At 48.7% G+C, this 20,742-nt stretch overlaps 1 protein-coding gene across 1 annotated transcript in view; it reads left to right on the top strand.

The window, feature by feature from the left end:
* Positions 1-15,245: 15,245 nt before the first annotated feature.
* ETNK1 (ethanolamine kinase 1) overlaps positions 15,246-20,742 on the top strand; it is a 45,051-nt gene continuing 39,554 nt past the window's right edge. Inside the window, exon 1 of the mRNA XM_073650531.1 lies at positions 15,246-15,614. Within this exon, the coding sequence (XP_073506632.1) occupies positions 15,468-15,614 (147 nt within the window). The 5' untranslated portion in view covers positions 15,246-15,467. The remainder of the gene's footprint in view (positions 15,615-20,742) is intronic.

The raw sequence follows: 20,742 nt of genomic DNA, 5'->3' as shown, positions 1-20,742 counted from the left end.
GCTGTTTCCAGTATTTTATCTCACCACAGAGCTGTATTCACAACCACACTGCTCAGTACTGCTGTATAATATCCTCCATGCTGCTGTTCCTAGTGTTTTATCTCACCACAGAGTTGTATTCACAACCACACTGCTCAGTACTGCTGTATAATATTCTCCATGCTGCTGTTTCTAGTATTTTATCTCACCACAGAGCTGTATTCACAACCACACTGCTCAGTACTGCTGTATAATATCCTCCATGCTGCTGTTCCTAGTATTTTATCTCACCACAGAGCTGTATTCACAACCACACTGCTCAGTACTCATGTAGAATATCCTCTATGCTGCTGTTTCCAGTATTTTATCTCACCACATAGTTGTATTCACAACTACACTGCTCAGTACTGTGTATAATATCCTCCATGTTGCTGTTTCTAGTATTTTATCTCACCACAGAGTTGTATTCACAACCACACTGCTCAGTACTTCTGTATAATATCCTCCATGCTGCTGTTCCTAGTATTTTATCTCACCACAGAGCTGTATTCACAACCACACTGCTCAGTACTCATGTAGAATATCCTCTATGCTGCAGTTTCCAGTATTTTATCTCACCACAGAGCTGTATTCACAACCACACTGCTCAGTACTGCTGTATAATATCCTCCATGCTGCTGTTCCTAGTGTTTTATCTCACCACAGAGCTGTATTCACAACCACACTGCTCAGTACTGCTGTATAATATCCTCCATGCTGCTGTTCCTAGTGTTTTATCTCACCACAGAGCTGTATTCACAACCACACTGCTCAGTACTCATGTAGAATATCCTCTATGCTGCTGTTTCCAGTATTTTATCTCACCACAGAGCTGTATTCACAACCACACTGCTCAGTACTGCTGTATAATATCCTCCATGCTGCTGTTCCTAGTGTTTTATCTCACCACAGAGCTGTATTCACAACCACACTGCTCAGTACTGCTGTATAATATCCTCCATGCTGCTGTTCCTAGTGTTTTATCTCACCACAGAGCTGTATTCACAACCACACTGCTCAGTACTCATGTAGAATATCCTCTATGCTGCTGTTTCCAGTATTTTATCTCACCACAGAGCTGTATTCACAACCACACTGCTCAGTACTGCTGTATAATATCCTCCATGCTGCTGTTCCTAGTGTTTTATCTCACCACAGAGCTGTATTCACAACCACACTGCTCAGTACTGCTGTATAATATCCTCCATGCTGCTGTTCCTAGTGTTTTATCTCACCACAGAGCTGTATTCACAACCACACTGCTCAGTACTTCTGTATAATATCCTCCATGCTGCTGTTCCTAGTGTTTTATCTCACCACAGAGCTGTATTCACAACCACACTGCTCAGTACTTCTGTATAATATCCTCCATGCTGCTGTTCCTAGTATTTTATCTCACCACAGAGCTGTATTCACAACCACACTGCTCAGTACTGCTGTATAATATCCTCCATGCTGCTGTTCCTAGTGTTTTATCTCACCACAGAGTTGTATTCACAACCACACTGCTCAGTACTTCTGTATAATATCATCCATGCTGCTGTTCCTAGTATTTTATCTCACCACAGAGCTGTATTCACAACCACACTGCTCAGTACTTCTGTATAATATCATCCATGCTGCTGTTCCTAGTATTTTATCTCACCACAGAGCTGTATTCACAACCACACTGCTCAGTACTTCTGTATAATATCCTCCATGCTGCTGTTCCTAGTATTTTATCTCACCACAGAGCTGTATTCACAACCACACTGCTCAGTACTTCTGTATAATATCCTCCATGCTGCTGTTCCTAGTGTTTTATCTCACCACAGAGCTGTATTCACAACCACACTGCTCAGTACTTCTGTATAATATCCTCCATGCTGCTGTTCCTAGTATTTTATCTCACCACAGAGCTGTATTCACAACCACACTGCTCAGTACTTCTGTATAATATCATCCATGCTGCTGTTCCTAGTATTTTATCTCACCACAGAGCTGTATTCACAACCACACTGCTCAGTACTTCTGTATAACATCATCCATGCTGCTGTTCCTAGTATTTTATCTCACCACAGAGCTGTATTCACAACCACACTGCTCAGTACTTCTGTATAATATCATCCATGCTGCTGTTCCTAGTATTTTATCTCACCACAGAGCTGTATTCACAACCACACTGCTCAGTACTTCTGTATAATATCATCCATGCTGCTGTTCCTAGTATTTTATCTCACCACAAAGCTGTATTCACAACCACACTGCTCAGTACTTCTGTATAACATCATCCATGCTGCTGTTCCTAGTATTTTATCTCACCACAGAGTTGTATTCACAACCACACTGCTCAGTACTTCTGTATAATATCCTCCATGTTGCTGTTTCTAGTGTTTTATCTCACCACAGAGCTGTATTCACAACCACACTGCTCAGTACTTCTGGAGAATATCCTCCATGTTGCTGTTTCTAGTGTTTTATCTCACCACAGAGCTGTATTAACAACCACACTGCTCAGTACTACTGTATATTATGTCTCATGTCCTCCATGTTCCTGCTCTTTAGGGAGTGATTTATCACAATCCAATGTTTGATTCACAGCTCCACCGCTCAGTACTGTCGAATAATATCCTCTATGCTCCATCTAATGTGTTTATCTCACTCAATTGCTGGATTTAAAGCAACACTGCTCGGTACTGCTAAATAATGCTCTCCATGACAAGTCTTTACCCCAGAGCTGGATTCATCGCTACACTACTCAGTACTGGAGTCCATGCTCCTGCTTTGTTTTATCTCACACTGGTGCTGGATTTATAGCTATATAGCTTAGTAATCCTATGTAATGCTTAATGCTACTGATCACTAGTAAGTGTTTTATCACATTCTAATGCTGGATTCACAGTTACAGTGTTCAGTAGTGATGTATAATGTCCTCCATTTGCTGCTGAATTTCTAGTAAGCATTTTATCTCACCCCAGTGTAGGATTCGCAGTTACATTGCTCAGTACCCTGAATATTGGCCTCCAAGCTGCTGATGATTTGTAGTAAGCTTTCTCGCTCACACCAGAGCTGAATTCACAGATACACTGCTCAGTACTGATAGATATTGTCCTTCATTCTGCAGCAGCTTCTGAACACGCGCTACATAGAGGCAGGAGACAAGGGAGAAGCTTCTCTCCTTCCACCAACTCCGAGCGAGCGGCCAAACTAAGCTACAAATGAAAGGAAATGAGAATGGAAAGGAGAACACTTGAGACCGTGACACCGAGGAGCGACGCTCTGCAGCCCAATGACCAGAGCCAAAGATGAACTTCCCCCACAAGGTGAATAACCGGCAAATAAGTAAAAAAACGCAAAACACAAATCTCTGTTAAGGACACAAAATACTTATCTGACATTCCCATCATCAACTATAAACCTGCGAAGAAGAAAAACGAGAGATCACCATCTGCACGAAGACTCTCCAGAAATGAGAAGAAGGCAAAGTGCAAACATGTCCGGTGCGGTGCAGAGAGCAAAGCATCGGGGTGTCCCCGAAAAATATCACTGCGACGGCAACACCAACAGATCCTGACAAAGGTCCAGGGAACCATGGAAAACACCAGAAACCCGAAAAACAGGGAGACCCCGAAAAGACTCGGAGCAGAGGGCACCGGATATGTGTGACGCTAAACTAATACCGACGAGGGCTCACATATAGCCGCACTCACCTCCATGGCATCTCTATAGAGGCAGTATTATAGGAGGTATATACCTGTACATAGGGAAAAGTATTATAGCAGTTATATTCTTGTATATAGGAGCAGTATTATAGTAGTTATATTCTAGTACATAGGGGGCAGTATTATAGCAGTTATATTCTTGTACATAGGAGCAGTATTATAGTAGTTATATTGTTGTACATAGGGGGCAGTATTATAGTAGTTATATTGTTGTACATAGGGGGCAGTATTATAGTAGTTATATTCTAGTACATAGGGGCAGTATTATAGCAGTTATATTCTTGTACATAGGAGCAGTATTATAGTAGTTATATTGTTGTACATAGGGGGCAGTATTATAGTAGTTATATTGTTGTACATAGGGGCAGTATTATAGTAGTTATATTCTTGTACATAGGGGCAGTATTATAGTAGTTATATTCTTGTACATAGGGGGTAGTATTATAGTAGTTATATTCTTGTACATTGGGGCAGTATTATAGTAGTTATATTCTTGCACATAGGAGCAGTATTATAGTAGTTATATTCTTGCACATAGGTAGCAGTATTATAGTAGTTATATTCTTGTACATAGGAGCAGTATTATAGTAGTTATATTCTTGTACATAGGGGCAGTATTCTAGTAGTTATATTCATGTACATAGGGGGCAGTATTATAGTAGTTATATTCTTGTACATAGGGGCAGTATTATAGTAGTTATATTGTTGTACATAGGAGCAGTATTATAGTAGTTATATTCTTGTACATAGGAGCAGTATTATAGTAGTTATATTCTTGTACATAGGAGCAGTATTATAGTAGTTATATTCTTGTACATAGGGGCAGTATTATAGTAGTTATATTCTTGTACATATGAGCAGTATTATAGTAGTTATATTCTTGTACATAGGAGCAGTATTATAGTAGTTATATTCTTGTACATAAGGGGCAGTATTATAGTAGTTATATTCTTGTACATAGGGAGCAGTATTATAGTAGTTATATTCTTGTACATAGGGGGCAGTATTATAGTAGTTATATTCTTGTACATAAGGGGCAGTATTATAGTAGTTATATTCTTGTACATAGGGGCAGTATTATAGTAGTTATATTCTTGTACATAGGGGGCAGTATTATAGTAGTTATATTCTTGTACATAGGGGGCAGTATTATAGTAGTTATATTCTTGTACATAGGGGGCAGTATTATAGTAGTTATATTCTTGTACATAGGAGCAGTATTATAGTAGTTATATTCTTGTACATAGGGGCAGTATTATAGTAGTTATATTCTTGTACATAGGGGCAGTATTATAGTAGTTATATTCTTGTACATAGGAGCAGTATTATAGTAGTTATATTCTTGTACATAGGGGCAGTATTCTAGTAGTTATATTCATGTACCTAGGGGGCAGTATTATAGTAGTTATATTCTTGTACATAGGGGCAGTATTATAGTAGTTATATTGTTGTACATAGGGGGCAGTATTATAGTAGTTATATTGTTGTACATAGGGGGCAGTATTATAGTAGTTATATTCTTGTACATAGGGGGCAGTATTATAGTAGTTATATTGTTGTACATAGGGGGCAGTATTATAGTAGTTATATTCTTGTACATAAGGGGCAGTATTATAGTAGTTATATTCTTGTACATAGGGGGCAGTATTATAGTAGTTATATTGTTGTACATAGGGGGCAGTATTATAGTAGTTATATTCTTGTCCATAGGGGGCAGTATTATAGTAGTTATATTCTTGTACATAGGGGGCAGTATTATAGTAGTTATATTCTTGTACATAGGAGCAGTATTATAGTAGTTATATTCTTGTACATTGGGGGCAGTATTATAGTAGTTATATTCTTGTACATAGGGGCAGTATTCTAGTAGTTATATTCTTGTACATAGGGGGCAGTATTATAGTAGGTATATTCTTGTACATAGGGGGCAGTATTATAGTAGTTATATTTTTGTACATAGGGGCAGTATTATAGTAGTTATATTCTTGTATATAGGAGCAGTATTATAGTAGTTATAGTCTTGTACATAGGGGCAGTATTATAGTAGTTCTATTTTTGTACATAGGGGCAGTATTATAGTAGTTTTATTGTTGTACATAAGGGGCAGTATTATAGTAGTTATATTGTTGTACATAGGGGGCAGTATTATAGTAGTTATATTGTTGTACATAGGGGCAGTATTATAGTAGTTATATTGTTGTACATAGGGGGCAGTATTATAGTAGTTATATTCTTGTACATAGGAGCAGTATTATAGTAGTTATATTCTTGTACATAGGGGCAGTATTATAGTAGTTCTATTTTTGTACATAGGGGCAGTATTATAGTAGTTATATTCTTGTACATAGGGGGCAGCATTATAGTAGTTATATTCTTGTACATAGGGGGCAGTATTATAGTAGTTATATTCTTGTACATAGGAGCAGTATTATAGTAGGTATATTCTTGTACATAGGGGGCAGTATTATAGTAGTTATATTCTTGTACATAGGGGGCAGTATTATAGTAGTTATATTCTTGTACATAGGAGCAGTATTATAGTAGTTATATTCTTGTACATAGGGGCAGTATTATAGTAGGTATATTCTTGTACATAGGGGGCAGTATTATAGTAGTTATATTCTTGTACATAGGAGCAGTATTATAGTAGTTATATTCTTGTACATAGGGGCAGTATTATAGTAGTTCTATTTTTGTACATAGGGGCAGTATTATAGTAGTTATATTCTTGTACATAGGAGCAGTATTATAGTAGTTATATTGTTGTACATAGGGGGCAGTATTATAGTAGTTATATTGTTGTACATAGGGGGCAGTATTATAGTAGTTATATTCTTGTACATAGGAGCAGTATTATAGTAGTTATATTCTTGTACATAGGGGCAGTATTATAGTAGTTCTATTTTTGTACATAGGGGCAGTATTATAGTAGTTATATTCTTGTACATAGGGGGCAGTATTATAGTAGTTATATTCTTGTACATAGGGGGCAGTATTATAGTAGTTATATTCTTGTACATAGGGGGCAGTATTCTAGTAGTTATATTCTTATACATAGGGGCAGTATTCTAGTAGCTATATTCTTGTACATAGGGGGCAGTATTATAGTAGTTATATTCTTGTACATAGGGGCAGTATTATAGTAGTTATATTCTTGTATATAGGAGCAGTATTATAGTAGTTATATTCTTGTACATAGGGGGCAGTATTATAGTAGTTATACTCTTGCATATAGGAGCAGTATTATAGTAGGTATATTCTTGTACATAGGGCAGTATTATAGTAGTTATATTCTTGTACATAGGGGCAGTATTATAGTAGTTATATTCTTGTACATAGGGGCAGTATTATAGTAGTTATATTCTTGTACATAGGGGGCAGTATTATAGTAGTTATATTCTTGTACATAGTGGCAGTATTATAGTAGTTATATTATTGTATATAGGAGCAGTATTATAGTAGTTATATTCTTGTACATAGGGGGCAGTATTATAGTAGTTATACTCTTGCATATAGGAGCAGTATTATAGTAGTTATATTGTTGTACATAGGGGGCAGTATTATAGTAGTTATATTCTTGTACATAGGGGGCAGTATTATAGTAGTTATATTCTTATACATAGGGGCAGTATTCTAGTAGTTATATTGTACATAGGGGGCAGTATTATAGTAGTTATATTCTTGTACATAGGGGCAGTATTATAGTAGTTATATTCTTGTATATAGGAGTAGTATTATAGTAGTTATATTCTTATACATAGGGGCAGTATTATAGTAGTTATATTCTTATACATAGGGGCAGTATTATAGTAGTTATATTCTTGTACATAGGGGCAGTATTATAGTAGTTATATTCTTGTACATAGGGGGCAGTATTATAGTAGTTATATTCTTGTACCTAGGGGGCAGTGTCATAGTAGTTATATTCTTGTACATAGGGGGCAGTATTATAGTAGTTATATTCTTGTACATAGGAGCAGTATTATAGTAGTTATATTCTTGTACATAGGGGGCAGTATTATAGTAGTTATATTCTTGTATATAGGGGCAGTATTATAGTAGTTATATTCTTGTACATAGGGACAGTATTATAGTAGTTATATTCTTATACATAGGGGCAGTATTATAGTAATATTCTTATACATAGGGGCAGTATTATAGTAGTTATATTCTTGTACATAGGGGCAGTATTATAGTAGTTATATTCTTGTACATAGGGGCAGTATTATAGTAGTTATATTCTTATACATAGGGGCAGTATTATAGTAGTTATATTCTTGTACATAGGGGCAGTATTATAGTAGTTATATTCTTGTATATAGGAGCAGTATTATAGTAGTTATATTCTTATACATAGGGGCAGTATTATAGTAGTTATATTCTTGTACATAGGGGCGGTATTATAGTAGTTATATTCTTGTACATAGGGGCAGTATTATAGTAGTTATATTCTTGTATATAGGAGCAGTATTATAGTAGTTATATTCTTGTACATAGGGGGCAGTATTATAGTAGTTATACTCTTGCATATAGGAGCAGTATTATAGTAGTTATATTCTTGTACATAGGGGCAGTATTATAGTAGTTATATTCTTGTACATAGGGGACAGTATTATAGTAGTTATATTCTTGTACATAGGGGCAGTATTATAGTAGTTATATTCTTGTATATAGGAGCAGTATTATAGTAGTTATATTCTTGTACATAGGGGGCAGTATTATAGTAGTTATACTCTTGCATATAGGAGCAGTATTATAGTAGTTATATTCTTGTTCATAGGGGTGAGTATTATAGTAGTTATATTCTTGTACATAGGGGGCAGTATTATAGTAGTTATATTCTTATACATAGGGGCAGTATTATAGTAGTTATATTCTTGTATATAAGGGCAGTATTATAGTAGTTATATTCTTGTACATAGGGGCAGTATTATAGTAGTTATATTCTTGTACATAGGGGCAGTATTATAGTAGTTATATTCTTGTACATAGGGGCAGTATTATAGTAGTTATATTCTTGTATATAGGGGCAGTATTATAGTAGTTATATTCTTGTTCATAGGGGTGAGTATTATAGTAGTTATATTCTTGTACATAGGGGGCAGTATTATAGTAGTTATACTCTTGCATATAGGAGCAGTATTATAGTAGTTATATTCTTGTTCATAGGGGTGAGTATTATAGTAGTTATATTCTTGTACATAGGAGGCAGTATTATAGTAGTTATATTCTTGTACATAGGGGGCAGTATTATAGTAGCTATATTCTTGTACATAGGGGGCAGTATTATAGTAGTTATATTTTTATACATAGGGGCAGTATTCTAGTAGTTATATTCTTGTACATAGGGGGCAGTATTATAGTAGTTATATTCTTGTACATAGGGGCAGTATTATAGTAGTTATATTCTTGTATATAGGAGCAGTATTATAGTAGTTATATTCTTGTACATAGGGGGCAGTATTATAGTAGTTATATTCTTGTACATAGGGGGCAGTATTATAGTAGTTATATTCTTGTACATAGGGGGCAGTATTATAGTAGTTATATTCTTGTACATAGGGGGTAGTATTATAATAGTTATATTCTTGTACATAGGGGGCAGTATTATAGTAGTTATATTCTTGTACATAGGGGCAGTATTATAGTAGTTATATTGTTGTACATAGGGGGCAGTATTATATTAGTTATATTGTTGTACATAGGGGGCAGTATTATAGAGACTGGTGCAGAATCTGTTGAATACAATGTATAAGATATCACTTGGAGGGATTATGTCATAGAAGTCCAAACACAGATAGAGATGGTATACAGTGAATATAGAGCGTATATATAGTCAGAGTCTGTCTCTAATATACTATGCTTGAGTTAGAGTAAGTGAGACTTAGTGACTCTAGGTCTTATTGTGTGAAATGATTTATCATATAGAGCGGGTCTGCCGTGTGATAATGGAGGGAGGACCCCACGCGTTTCGCCTCCTCTTAGTGTTGCTTCCTCAGGGGTAAGGATGGATAGGACAGTTATTAAACATCATTCTATAGATATACATGAGATAATGAAGTAATTGTTACCATATGGAGTCAGTGGAGAAGCGTGTACATGGCGCCTGCGCATGCAGCATGTATAAGTCCAGGCCTCGGTGTAGAATATCAGTCACAGATTCCGCCTCGTTACTAAAGTATCAGCCATTGCTCGCAGCGCCTGTGTGACACAGCAGGTCCACGTCTTCACGTGACAGTGTACCCACAGTGCCGCTCCTGCTATCAGGGCCTCCGATGTGGTGACATGTCCGGATCACAGCGCTGACGTGAACGGATCAGTCTGGTTCTGCATTATTCAGCTAATACTCAGGGCAGAAGCAGTTTCACATCAGCTTCTTAAGCTCAGATTGTAAAGTTGTTCGTAAGGATGAATGCAGACGTCATGCATGCACAGTAAAAGGTACTGTACGGTGGCTAATGGTCGTGTAGTCGATGGCAGGTATGTATCCCAGAGATGGCTGCCCTCTGTGATGTAACCCGGTATATTTTTTCTAGTGCATGTAGCACTAAGAGGAATGAATGGTTCACCTGGGAGCCGGGTTACGGGTAGCTTGGAGAGTTGGGCGGATCCTGCTACCCACATACCTCACCTGCAAGGATTCAATCCATGGCTCTCTGGAAGGTGGCAGTCCAACCTCGGATGCCACCTTACATACCTCCCCCTCTGCCTAAAGCCGTGTAGCTTGGCACTTTCTACTCCCAGCCAGGGGATGCCTTTTGAACTGCAGGGGGCCCCTGCCACCTTCCAGAGAGCCATTGATCAAATCGTTGCACCCCATAAGCAATACGCCGCGGCATACCTGGACGATATTGTTATCTTCAGCCCGGACTGGGAGAGTCCTCTGGAAAAGGTTCAGGCAGTGTTTGATGTTCTGAGGAAGGTGAGGTTTTTCCGAAGAAATGTGCAATGGGGAAAGAAGAAGCCAAGTACCTGGGATATGTATGTAGAGGTGAGATCAAACCCAAAATTACTAAAGTGGAGGCAATCTAAACCTGGCCGAGACCACTGTCAAAGAAACAGGTTAGAGCCTTCCTGGGGATCGTGGGATACTACAGGAGGTTCGTCCCAAACTTCGCCCTGATGGCTGCACCCCTGACTGACCTCCTTTAGGGGATGAAATCGGCTATGGCCAAGTGGACTGCAGAGGCGGAGACGGCCTTTCAAGAGATGAAGGTGGCGCTGTGTAGGCAACCGGTCCTGGTGGCTCCGACTTTAAGAAAGAGTTCATACTCCAGACAGACGCCTGAGATGTGGGTTTGGGAGAAGTCCTTTCCCAGGAGATACACGGGAGACGCACCCTGTCCTCTACCCGGGTAGGAAGCTGTCCTCCTGCGAGAAGAACTATTCGGTCATAGAGAAGGAGAGCTTGGCCATAAAGTGGGCGGTGGACACGTTACGATACTATCTGTTAGGTCGGAAGTTTAAGTTGGTATCCGACCATGCCCCACTCAGATGGATGAGGGAAACAAAGGGAAAAAATGGCAGGGTCACCCGCTGGTTCCTAGCCCTTGAGGACTTTAACTTCCATGTAGAACATAGAGCAGGAAAGCTACATGGTAATGCCGATACCCTCTCCAGAATCCTGTCACAAAAGGTGTGGGAAAGACTAAGTGCAGCCCAAAGGGAAGAAGGAAAGGGAGCCCAGACTCAAGGGAAAGGGGGGAGTGGAGACCTCCTAGGCTGACCTTATATCACCCTGTCTCCCCTAACGTCCCTATATTGGCTCTTCACCAATCACTAAACAGAAACCTCGCCCTGTCTTTCCCTGGCGTTTGGCCCTGGCTAGGGAAGGGATGAGCGCTAGTCGATCCCCACTGACCACTAAAGACAACAAAGGGGAACAAACAAGGGAAGATAGCTTAGCTCTTAGTCGACTTCAGAGAGATGAACACCCGTCCTCATAGCTCCAGAGATGAAGAAGTGCTGCACTTGCTCCGAGCCTCCACAAAGGGAAATGTGAGTATCGCCGGCACCTCCCTCTAGCAGACAGCAGGTATTTATACACCCAGGCCAGGGTGTTAATTAGCCAGAGGAAGGTAGCCGCTGGGTCCTAGAGAGACAGTCTCTAAGAAGGTGTCTGCAATGACAAATGTAGAGCTCTCCTGCTACCAACTGCAGGGCGACTCACTTCTGACACACCCGTGACAAATCCCTTTTCTGGTAGTAGAAAGAGCCAAGCTACACGTCTTTAGGCAGAGGGGGAGGTATGTAAGGTGGCTAATGGTTGCGTAGTAGATGGGAGGTATGTGTCCCAGAGATGGATGGTCTCTGTGATGTAACCCGGAGTAGTTCTCTAGTGCACATAAGCACTGAGAGGATCATTTGGTGCACCTGGGACCGGGTTACGGGTAGCTTGGAGAGATGGGCGGGTCCAGCTACCCACATACCTCACCTGTGGGTGTGATTAACAGCCTATATAATGGAGGCTGTTGTTTGACACATGGTCTGTGTATCTGGAGGGAGAAGGCGCCCTGTGTCTGGTTGTCTCCAGACTGGGCCGTGCACTGGATGCTATCCAGCCTGTGTGACCACAGCGCTGGCTAACCAGAGGCTTTGCTATAAGGACGGTTTTCTTTGTTTTGCCTGCACTGAAGGCTGTTTGTTTGCATTTTGCTTTTGATCGGTTTATGAAGCCAATAAACCGCTATGGACACTTAAAGGAACATGCCTCCTGTTGGCCTCACACCGCACGTGAGCGAGTACGATCCCTACAGTACATAGTAGACCGTGTCTAAACATTTACTTTGTATGAGGAGGATAATTCACACGACAAAACAAGTTTTGAAACAAGTGAATACGTTCTATATATATATATAGTGCTAAATCCACAGTATATTATATATTGCTACACAGTGTAGCCATCGTATATAACACATTGGAGGAGGTGCCACATTTGTGTTGAATATGTAAAAAACTAATAAAAATTAAAAAAGAGAAATATTAGACGGAATATGTAATATAAATGTAATTGCTCCATGATTTACACGGTGATATTGGAGGAGGATGGCCGGTCCCTATCCGGTCCTTATTGGTGGTCCTTGTCAGCCATGTCGGCTTTTTAACTGTTCTGAATCGTTCATTAATAGAATGTAGATATTTTGTATTTCTGCTGATCCTGGTTTCACACTTCTCGTTCTTCTCCCATAATGTGTTCATTAATTCTGTTATCAGTGACCCCATTAATATTAGTTGTGCCCTCAGATTTCTACCTTTCTTCTAGTGACCGATGGGGGGCGGTAATATAGTGACCGATGGGGGGCGGTGTTATAGTGACCGGTGGGGGGCGGTATTATAGTGACCGATGGGGGGCGGTGTTATAGTGACCGGTGGGGGGCGGTAATATATAGTGATCGATGGGGGGCAGTGTTATAGTGACCGGTGGGGGGCGGTATTATAGTGACCGATGGGGGGCGATGTTATAGTGACCGGTGGGGGGCGGTAATATATAGTGACCGATGGGGGGCAGTGTTGTAGTGACCGATGGGGGGCGGTAATATAGTGACCGATGGGGACGGTGTTATAGTGACCGTGGGGGGCGATAATATAGTGACCGTGGGGGGCGATAATATAGTGACCGATGGGGGGCGGTGTTATAGTGACCGTGGGGGGCGATAATATAGTGACCGTGGGGGGTGGTAATATAGTGACCGATGGGGGGCGGTGTTATAGTGACCGGTGGGGGGCGGTAATATAGTGACCGATGGGGGGCGGTGTTATAGTGACCGTGGGGGGCGATAATATAGTGACCGTGGGGGGCGGTAATATAGTGACCGATGGGGGGCGGTGTTATAGTGACCGGTGGGGGGCGGTAATATAGTGACCGATGGGGGGCGGTGTTATAGTGACCGTGGGGGGCGATAATATAGTGACCGATGGGGGGCGGTGTTACAGTGACCGGTGGGGGGGGTTATTATAGTGACCCATGGGGCGGTTATTATAGTGACCAGTGGGGGGTGGTAATATAGTGACCGATGGGGGGGCGGTGTTATAGTGACCGATGGGGGGCGGTGTTATAGTGACCAGTGGTGGGCAGTGTTATAGTGACCGGTGGGGGTCGGTGTTATAGTGACCGGTGGGGGTCGGTGTTATAGTGACCGGTGGGGGTCGGTGTCATAGTGACCGGTGGGGGCGGTGTTATAGTGGCCGGTGGGGGGCAGTGTTATAGTGACCGGTGGGGGTCGGTGTTATAGTGACCGGTGAGGGTCGGTGTTATAGTGACCGGTGGGGGCGGTGTTATAGTGACCGGTGGGGGGCAGTGTTATAGTGACCGGTGGGGGGGGGTTATTATAGTGACCGATGGTGGGGTTATTATAGTGACCGGTGGGGGACGGTGTTATAGTGACCGATGGGGGGGTTATTATAGTGACCGATGGGGGGGTTATTATAGTGACCGGTGGGGGCGGTGTTATAGTGACCGGTGGGGTCGGTATTACAGTGACCGGTAGGGGCGGTGTTATAGTGACCGGTGGGGGCGGTATTACAGTGACCGGTAGGGGCGGTGTTATAGTGACCGATGGGGGGGTTATTATAGTGACCGGTGGGGGCGGTATTACAGTGACCGGTAGGGGCGGTGTTATAGTGACCGGCGGGGGGCGGTGTTATAGTGACCGGCGGGGGCGGTATTACAGTGACTGGCGGGGGCGGTATTACAGTGACCGGTGAGGGGCGGTGTTATAGTGACCGGTGGGGGGCGGTGTTATAGTGACCGGTGAGGGGCGGTGTTATAGTGACCGGTGGGGGGTTATTATAGTGACCGATGGTGGGGTTATTATAGTGACCGGCGGGGGCGGTGTTATAGTGACCGGTGGGGGGCGGTGTTATAGTGACCGGTGAGGGGCGGTGTTATAGTGACCGGTGGGGGGTTATTATAGTGACTGGTGGGGGCGGTATTACAGTGACCGGCGGGGGCGGTATTACAGTGACCGGTGGGGGGCGGTGTTATAGTGACCGGTGGGGGGTTATTATAGTGACTGGTGGGGGCGGTATTACAGTGACCGGCGGGGGCGGTGTTATAGTGACTGGTGGGGGCGGTATTACAGTAACCGGTAGGGGCGGTGTTATAGTGACCGGTGGGGGGCGGTGTTACAGTGACTGGCGGGGGCGGTATTACAGTGACTGGCGGGGGCGGTATTACAGTGACCGGTGGGGGGCGGTGTTATAGTGACCGGTGGGGGGGTTATTATAGTGACTGGTGGGGGGTTATTATAGTGACCGGTGGGGGCGGTATTACAGTGACCGGGGGGGGCGGTATTACAGTGACTGGCGGGGGCGGTGTTATAGTGACCGGCGGTGTTATTATCTTTTGTGTGCAGTTATTCCTGCAGTGATTCAGAGTTTGGCTGTGCGCCTTTCTTCTGGTGATTACGGTGCCGCTCCTCAGGCTGTCTGGTGACATCACAGGCTGCGGCATCGTCAGGTGACTGTTGGAGCGGTGTCCTGATTGGTCAGGACTCTCTATTCGGGCCTTTACGGTAGACGTTGACAGTCGGTGTGACGTCACGGGTCAGGCCACTTGCGCTGTCAGGAGGGGGGCGTGCCTGCGGTGTCGGAATTTTCCATTCAGTGCTGTGGCGGTGTGGTGCGCTGCTCGCTGTTGGGACTGCTCTTGGTGTCGCGGTGCTCGGGGACACGGGCGGGCTGTGCGGGACGTCGGGCCGGGCGCTGCTGTCTCTGCTCCGCGGCCGTGTCCGCTCCAGGCTCCCGCTGATGGCGAATTACATCCATGTTCCTCCAGGATCCCCGGAGGTGCCGCGCCTGGAGCTCACCGTGCTGGAGGCCGCCTACCGGGAGGGCGCGCTGGGGCTGCTGAGGGAGCTGAGGCCGGAGTGGAGGCCGGAGGAGGTGACCACACAGGTGAGAGGAGGCCGGGACCGGGGGAGGGGAGAGAGGAGGAGGCCGGGACCGGGGGAAGGGGAGAGAGGAGGAGGCCGGGACCGGGGGAAGGGGAGAGAGGAGGAGGCCGGGACCGGGGGAAGGGGAGAGAGGAGGAGGCCGGGACCGGGGGAAGGGGAGAGAGGAGGAGGCCGGGACCACACAGGTGAGAGGAGGCCGGGACCGGGGGAGGGGAGAGAGGAGGAGGGGACCACACAGGTGAGAGGAGGAGGCCGGGACCACACAGGTGAGAGGAGGAGGCCGGGACCACACAGGTGAGAGGAGGAGGCCGGGACCACACAGGTGAGAGGAGGAGGCCGGGACCACACAGGTGAGAGGAGGAGGCCGGGACCACACAGGTGAGAGGAGGAGGCCGGGACCACACAGGTGAGAGGAGGAGGCCGGGACCGGGGGGAGGGGAGAGAGGAGGAGGTGACCACACAGGTGAGAGGAGGCCGGGACCGGGGGAGGGGAGAGAGGAGGTGGTGACCACACAGGTGAGAGGAGGCCGGGGGAGGGGAGAGAGGAGGAGGTGACCACACAGGTGAGGGGAGGCCGGGGGAGGGGAGAGAGGAGGAGGTGACCACACAGGTGAGGGGAGGCCGGGGGAGGGGAGAGAGGAGGAGGTGACCACACAGGTGAGGGGAGGCCGGGGGAGGGGAGAGAGGAGGAGGTGACCACACAGGTGAGGGGAGGCCGGGGGAGGGGAGAGAGGAGGAGGTGACCACACAGGTGAGGGGAGGCCGGGGGAGGGGAGAGAGGAGGAGGTGACCACACAGGTGAGGGGAGGCCGGGGGAGGGGAGAGAGGAGGAGGTGACCACACAGGTGAGAGGAGGCCGGGGGAGGGGAGAGAGGAGGAGGTGACCACACAGGTGAGAGGAGGCCGGGGGAGGGGAGAGAGGAGGAGGTGACCACACAGGTGAGAGGAGGCCGGGGGAGGGGAGAGAGGAGGAGGTGACCACACAGGTGAGAGGAGGGAGGGGAGAGAGGAGGAGGTGACCACACAGGTGAGAGGAGGCCGGGGGAGGGGAGAGAGGAGGAGGTGACCACACAGGTGAGAGGAGGCCGGGGGAGGGGAGAGAGGAGGAGGTGACCACACAGGTGAGAGGAGGCCGGGGGAGGGGAGAGAGGAGGAGGTGACCACACAGGTGAGAGGAGGCCGGGACCGGGGAGAGAGGAGGAGGTGACCACACAGGTGAGAGGAGGCCGGGACCGGGGGAGGGGAGAGAGGAGGAGGTGACCACACAGGTGAGAGGAGACCGGGGAAGGGGAGAGAGGAGGAGGTGACCACACAGGTGAGAGGAGACCGGGGGAGGGGAGAGAGGAGGAGGTGACCACACAGGTGAGAGGAGGCCGGGGGAGGGGAGAGAGGAGGAGGTGACCACACAGGTGAGAGGAGGCCGGGGGAGGGGAGAGAGGAGGAGGTGACCACACAGGTGAGAGGAGGCCGGGGGAGGGGAGAGAGGAGGAGGTGACCACACAGGTGAGAGGAGGCCGGGGGAGGGGAGAGAGGAGGAGGTGACCACACAGGTGAGAGGAGGCCGGGGGAGGGGAGAGAGGAGGAGGTGACCACACAGGTGAGAGGAGGCCGGGGGAGGGGAGAGAGGAGGAGGTGACCACACAGGTGAGAGGAGGCCGGGGGAGGGGAGAGAGGAGGAGGTGACCACACAGGTGAGAGGAGGCCGGGGGAGGGGAGAGAGGAGGAGGTGACCACAGAGGTGAGAGGAGGCCGGGGGAGGGGAGAGAGGAGGAGGTGACCACACAGGTGAGAGGAGGCCGGGGGAGGGGGAGAGAGGAGGAGGTGACCACACAGGTGAGAGGAGGCCGGGGGAGGGGAGAGAGGAGGAGGTGACCACACAGGACAGAGGAAGCCGGGACCGGGGGAGGGGAGAGAGGAGGAGGTGACCACACAGGTGAGAGGAGACCAGGGGAGAGAGGAGGAGGTGACCACACAGGTGAGAGGAGGAGGTGACCACACAGGTGAGAGGAGACCGGGGGAGGGGAGAGAGGAGGAGGTGACCACACAGGTGAGAGGAGGCCGGGGGAGGGGAGAGGGGAGGAGGTGACCACACAGGTGAGAGGAGGCCGGGGGAGGGGAGAGAGGAGGAGGTGACCACACAGGTGAGAGGAGGCCGGGGGAGGGGAGAGAGGAGGAGGTGACCACACAGGTGAGAGGAGGCCGGGGGAGGGGAGAGAGGAGGAGGTGACCACACAGGTGAGAGGAGGCCGGGGGAGGGGAGAGAGGAGGAGGTGACCACACAGGTGAGAGGAGGCCGGGGGAGGGGAGAGAGGAGGAGGTGACCACACAGGTGAGAGGAGGCCGGGGGAGGGGAGAGGAGGAGGTGACCACACAGGTGAGAGGAGGCCGGGGGAGGGGAGAGAGGAGGAGGTGACCACACAGGACAGAGGAAGCCGGGACCGGGGGAGGGGAGAGAGGAGGAGGTGACCACACAGGTGAGAGGAGACCAGGGGAGGGGAGAGAGGAGGAGGTGACCACACAGGTGAGAGGAGACCAGGGGAGGGGAGAGAGGAGGAGGTGACCACACAGGTGAGAGGAGACCAGGGGAGGGGAGAGAGGAGGAGGTGACCACACAGGTGAGAGGAGACCGGGGGAGGGGAGAGAGGAGGAGGTGACCACACAGTTGAGAGGAGGAGGTGACCACACAGGTGAGAGGAGACCGGGGGAGGGGAGAGAGGAGGAGGTGACCACACAGGTGAGAGGAGGCCGGGACCGGGGGAGGGGAGAGAGGAGGAGGTGACCACACAGGTAAGAGGAGGCCGGGGGAGGGGAGAGAGGAGGAGGTGACCACACAGGACAGAGGAAGCCGGGACCGGGGGAGGGGAGAGAGGAGGAGGTGACCACACAGGTGAGAGGAGACCAGGGGAGGGGAGAGAGGAGGAGGTGACCACACAGGTGAGAGGAGACCGGGGGAGGGGAGAGAGGGGGAGGTGACCACACAGGTGAGAGGAGACCGGGGGAGGGGAGAGAGGAGGAGGTGACCACACAGGTGAGAGGAGACCGGGGGAGGGGAGAGAGGAGGTCGGGACTGGGGGAGGGGAGAGAGGAGGAGGTGACCACACAGGTGAGGCAAGACCGGGGGAGGGGAGAGAGGAGGAAGTGACCACAGGTGAGAGGAGGCCTGGACTGAGGGAGAGGTGAGAGGGGACCGGGGGAAGAGGAGAGAGGAGGAGGTGACCACACAGGTGAGAGGAGACTGGGGGAGGGGAGAGAGGAAGAGGTGACCACACAGGTGAGAGGAGACCGGGGGAGGGGATAGAGGAAGAGGTGACCACACAGGTGAGAGGAGACCGGGGGAGGGGAGAGAGGAAGAGGTGACCACACAGGTGAGAGGAGACCGGGGGAGGGGAGAGAGGAAGAAGTGACCACACAGGTGAGAGGAGGCTGGGACCTGGGGAGGGGAGAGAGGATGAGGGAACCACGCAGGTATGAGGAGACCGGGGGAAGAGGAGAGAGGAGGAGGTGACCACACAGCTGAGAGGAGGCCGGGACCGGGGGAGGGGAGAGAAGAGGCCGGGAACCACACAGGTATGAGGAGACTGGGGGAGGGGAGAGAGGAGGCCGGGACTGGGGGAGGGGAGAGAGGAGGAGGGAACCACACAGGTGAGAGGAGGTGACCACACAGGTGAGAGGAGGCCGGGACCGGGGGAGGGGAGAGAGGAGGCCGGGATTGGGGGAGGGGGGAGAGGGGACCGGGGGAGGGGAGAGAGGAGGAGGTGACCACCCAGGTGAGAGGAGGACGGGACCGGGGGAGGGGAGAGAGGAGGATGGGACTGGGGGAGACGAGAGAGGAGGAGGGAACCACACAGGTATGAGGAGACCGGGGGAAGAGGAGGAGGTGACCACACAGGTGAGAGGAGGCCGGGACTGGGGCAGGGGAGAGAGGAGGCCGGGACTGGGGCAGGGGAGAGAGGAGGCCGGGACTGGGGCAGGGGAGAGAGGAGGCCGGGACTGGGGGAGGGGAGAGAGGAGGCCGGGACTGGGGGAGGGGAGAGAGGAGGCCGGGACTGGGGGAGGGGAGAGGGGAGAGAGGAGGCCGGGACTGGGAGAGGGGAGAGAGGAGGAGGTGACCACCCAGGTGAGAGGAGGATGGGACTGGGGGAGAGGAGAGAGGAGGAGGGAACCACACAGGTATGAGGAGACCGGGGGAAGAGGAGGAGGTGACCACACAGGTGAGAGGAGGCCGGGACTGGGGGAGGGGAGAGAGGAGGCCGGGACTGGGGGAGGGGAGAGAGGAGGCCGGGACTGGGGGAGGGGGGAGGGGAGAGAGGAGGCCGGGACCGGGGGAGGGGAGAGAGGAGGCCGGGACCGGGGGAGGGGAGAGAGGAGGCCGGGACCACACAGGTATGAGGAGTCCGGGACCCGGGGGAGGGGAGAGAGGAGTCCGGGACCCGGGGTGAGGCGACCACACGGGTATGAGGAGGCTAGGACCCGGGGGAGGGGAGAGAGGGGACCGGGGGAGGGGAGAGAGGAGCAGGTGACCACACAGGATCCTACTGAGGGGAGACGCATGTTTGGGGCCCCTGGGGCCAGAGTGGTCAGGTGGGGGTGTTGCGGCTCCGGTCCTGGGGTCGGGCATTATTTGGGGTCAGTAGTTGCCCTGTGGTCGATGCCGGTGGCCCCTGGGTGTGCAGCACGGGACGCTTGGTACTTGTGGTTCCCCTGTGTGCATCTGTAATGTTGGCTCCCTGGGGGCGGGGTTATTCCAGTGGAGGCGTGGCTTATAAGAGCTGGCTCAGACTCCGCCCCCTGTACTTTGTGGCGGCTTCTCTATTGGACAGTGACTCCCATCTTCTGCCGGGTATTCAGCGTCTGCTGGTGGTGATGGCGGCTGCGCAGTCACATGACCGGTGCCGTCTCTGTGTGCGGTGATCAGCGGCTGCCGCTCTGAGGGGCTCCACCGTCATTATTGGGGTCTGTGCCTTCCCGTCCCTGATAGTGTGAATGTGGCCCCGGATCAGCTGCCGTCAGGTCATGTGATGTTCCCCGGTCGCTATTGGTTGCAGTGTCAGAGGTCGCCATGTGCCGCAGCTCCGTCCTCCGCTGCCGACTCCTCGCTCTGCTCTCCGGCTGCCGACCACATGGAGTAT

The sequence above is a fragment of the Phyllobates terribilis genome, unplaced genomic scaffold, assembly GCF_046119375.1.
Source record: "Phyllobates terribilis strain yellow unplaced genomic scaffold, ASM4611937v1 Scaffold_10__3_contigs__length_209671492, whole genome shotgun sequence".
NCBI classification, from domain to species: Eukaryota; Metazoa; Chordata; class Amphibia; order Anura; family Dendrobatidae; genus Phyllobates; species Phyllobates terribilis.
The sequence above is the reverse complement of the archived record's forward strand: the minus strand, read 5'-3'. Positions and strand labels throughout refer to the sequence as shown.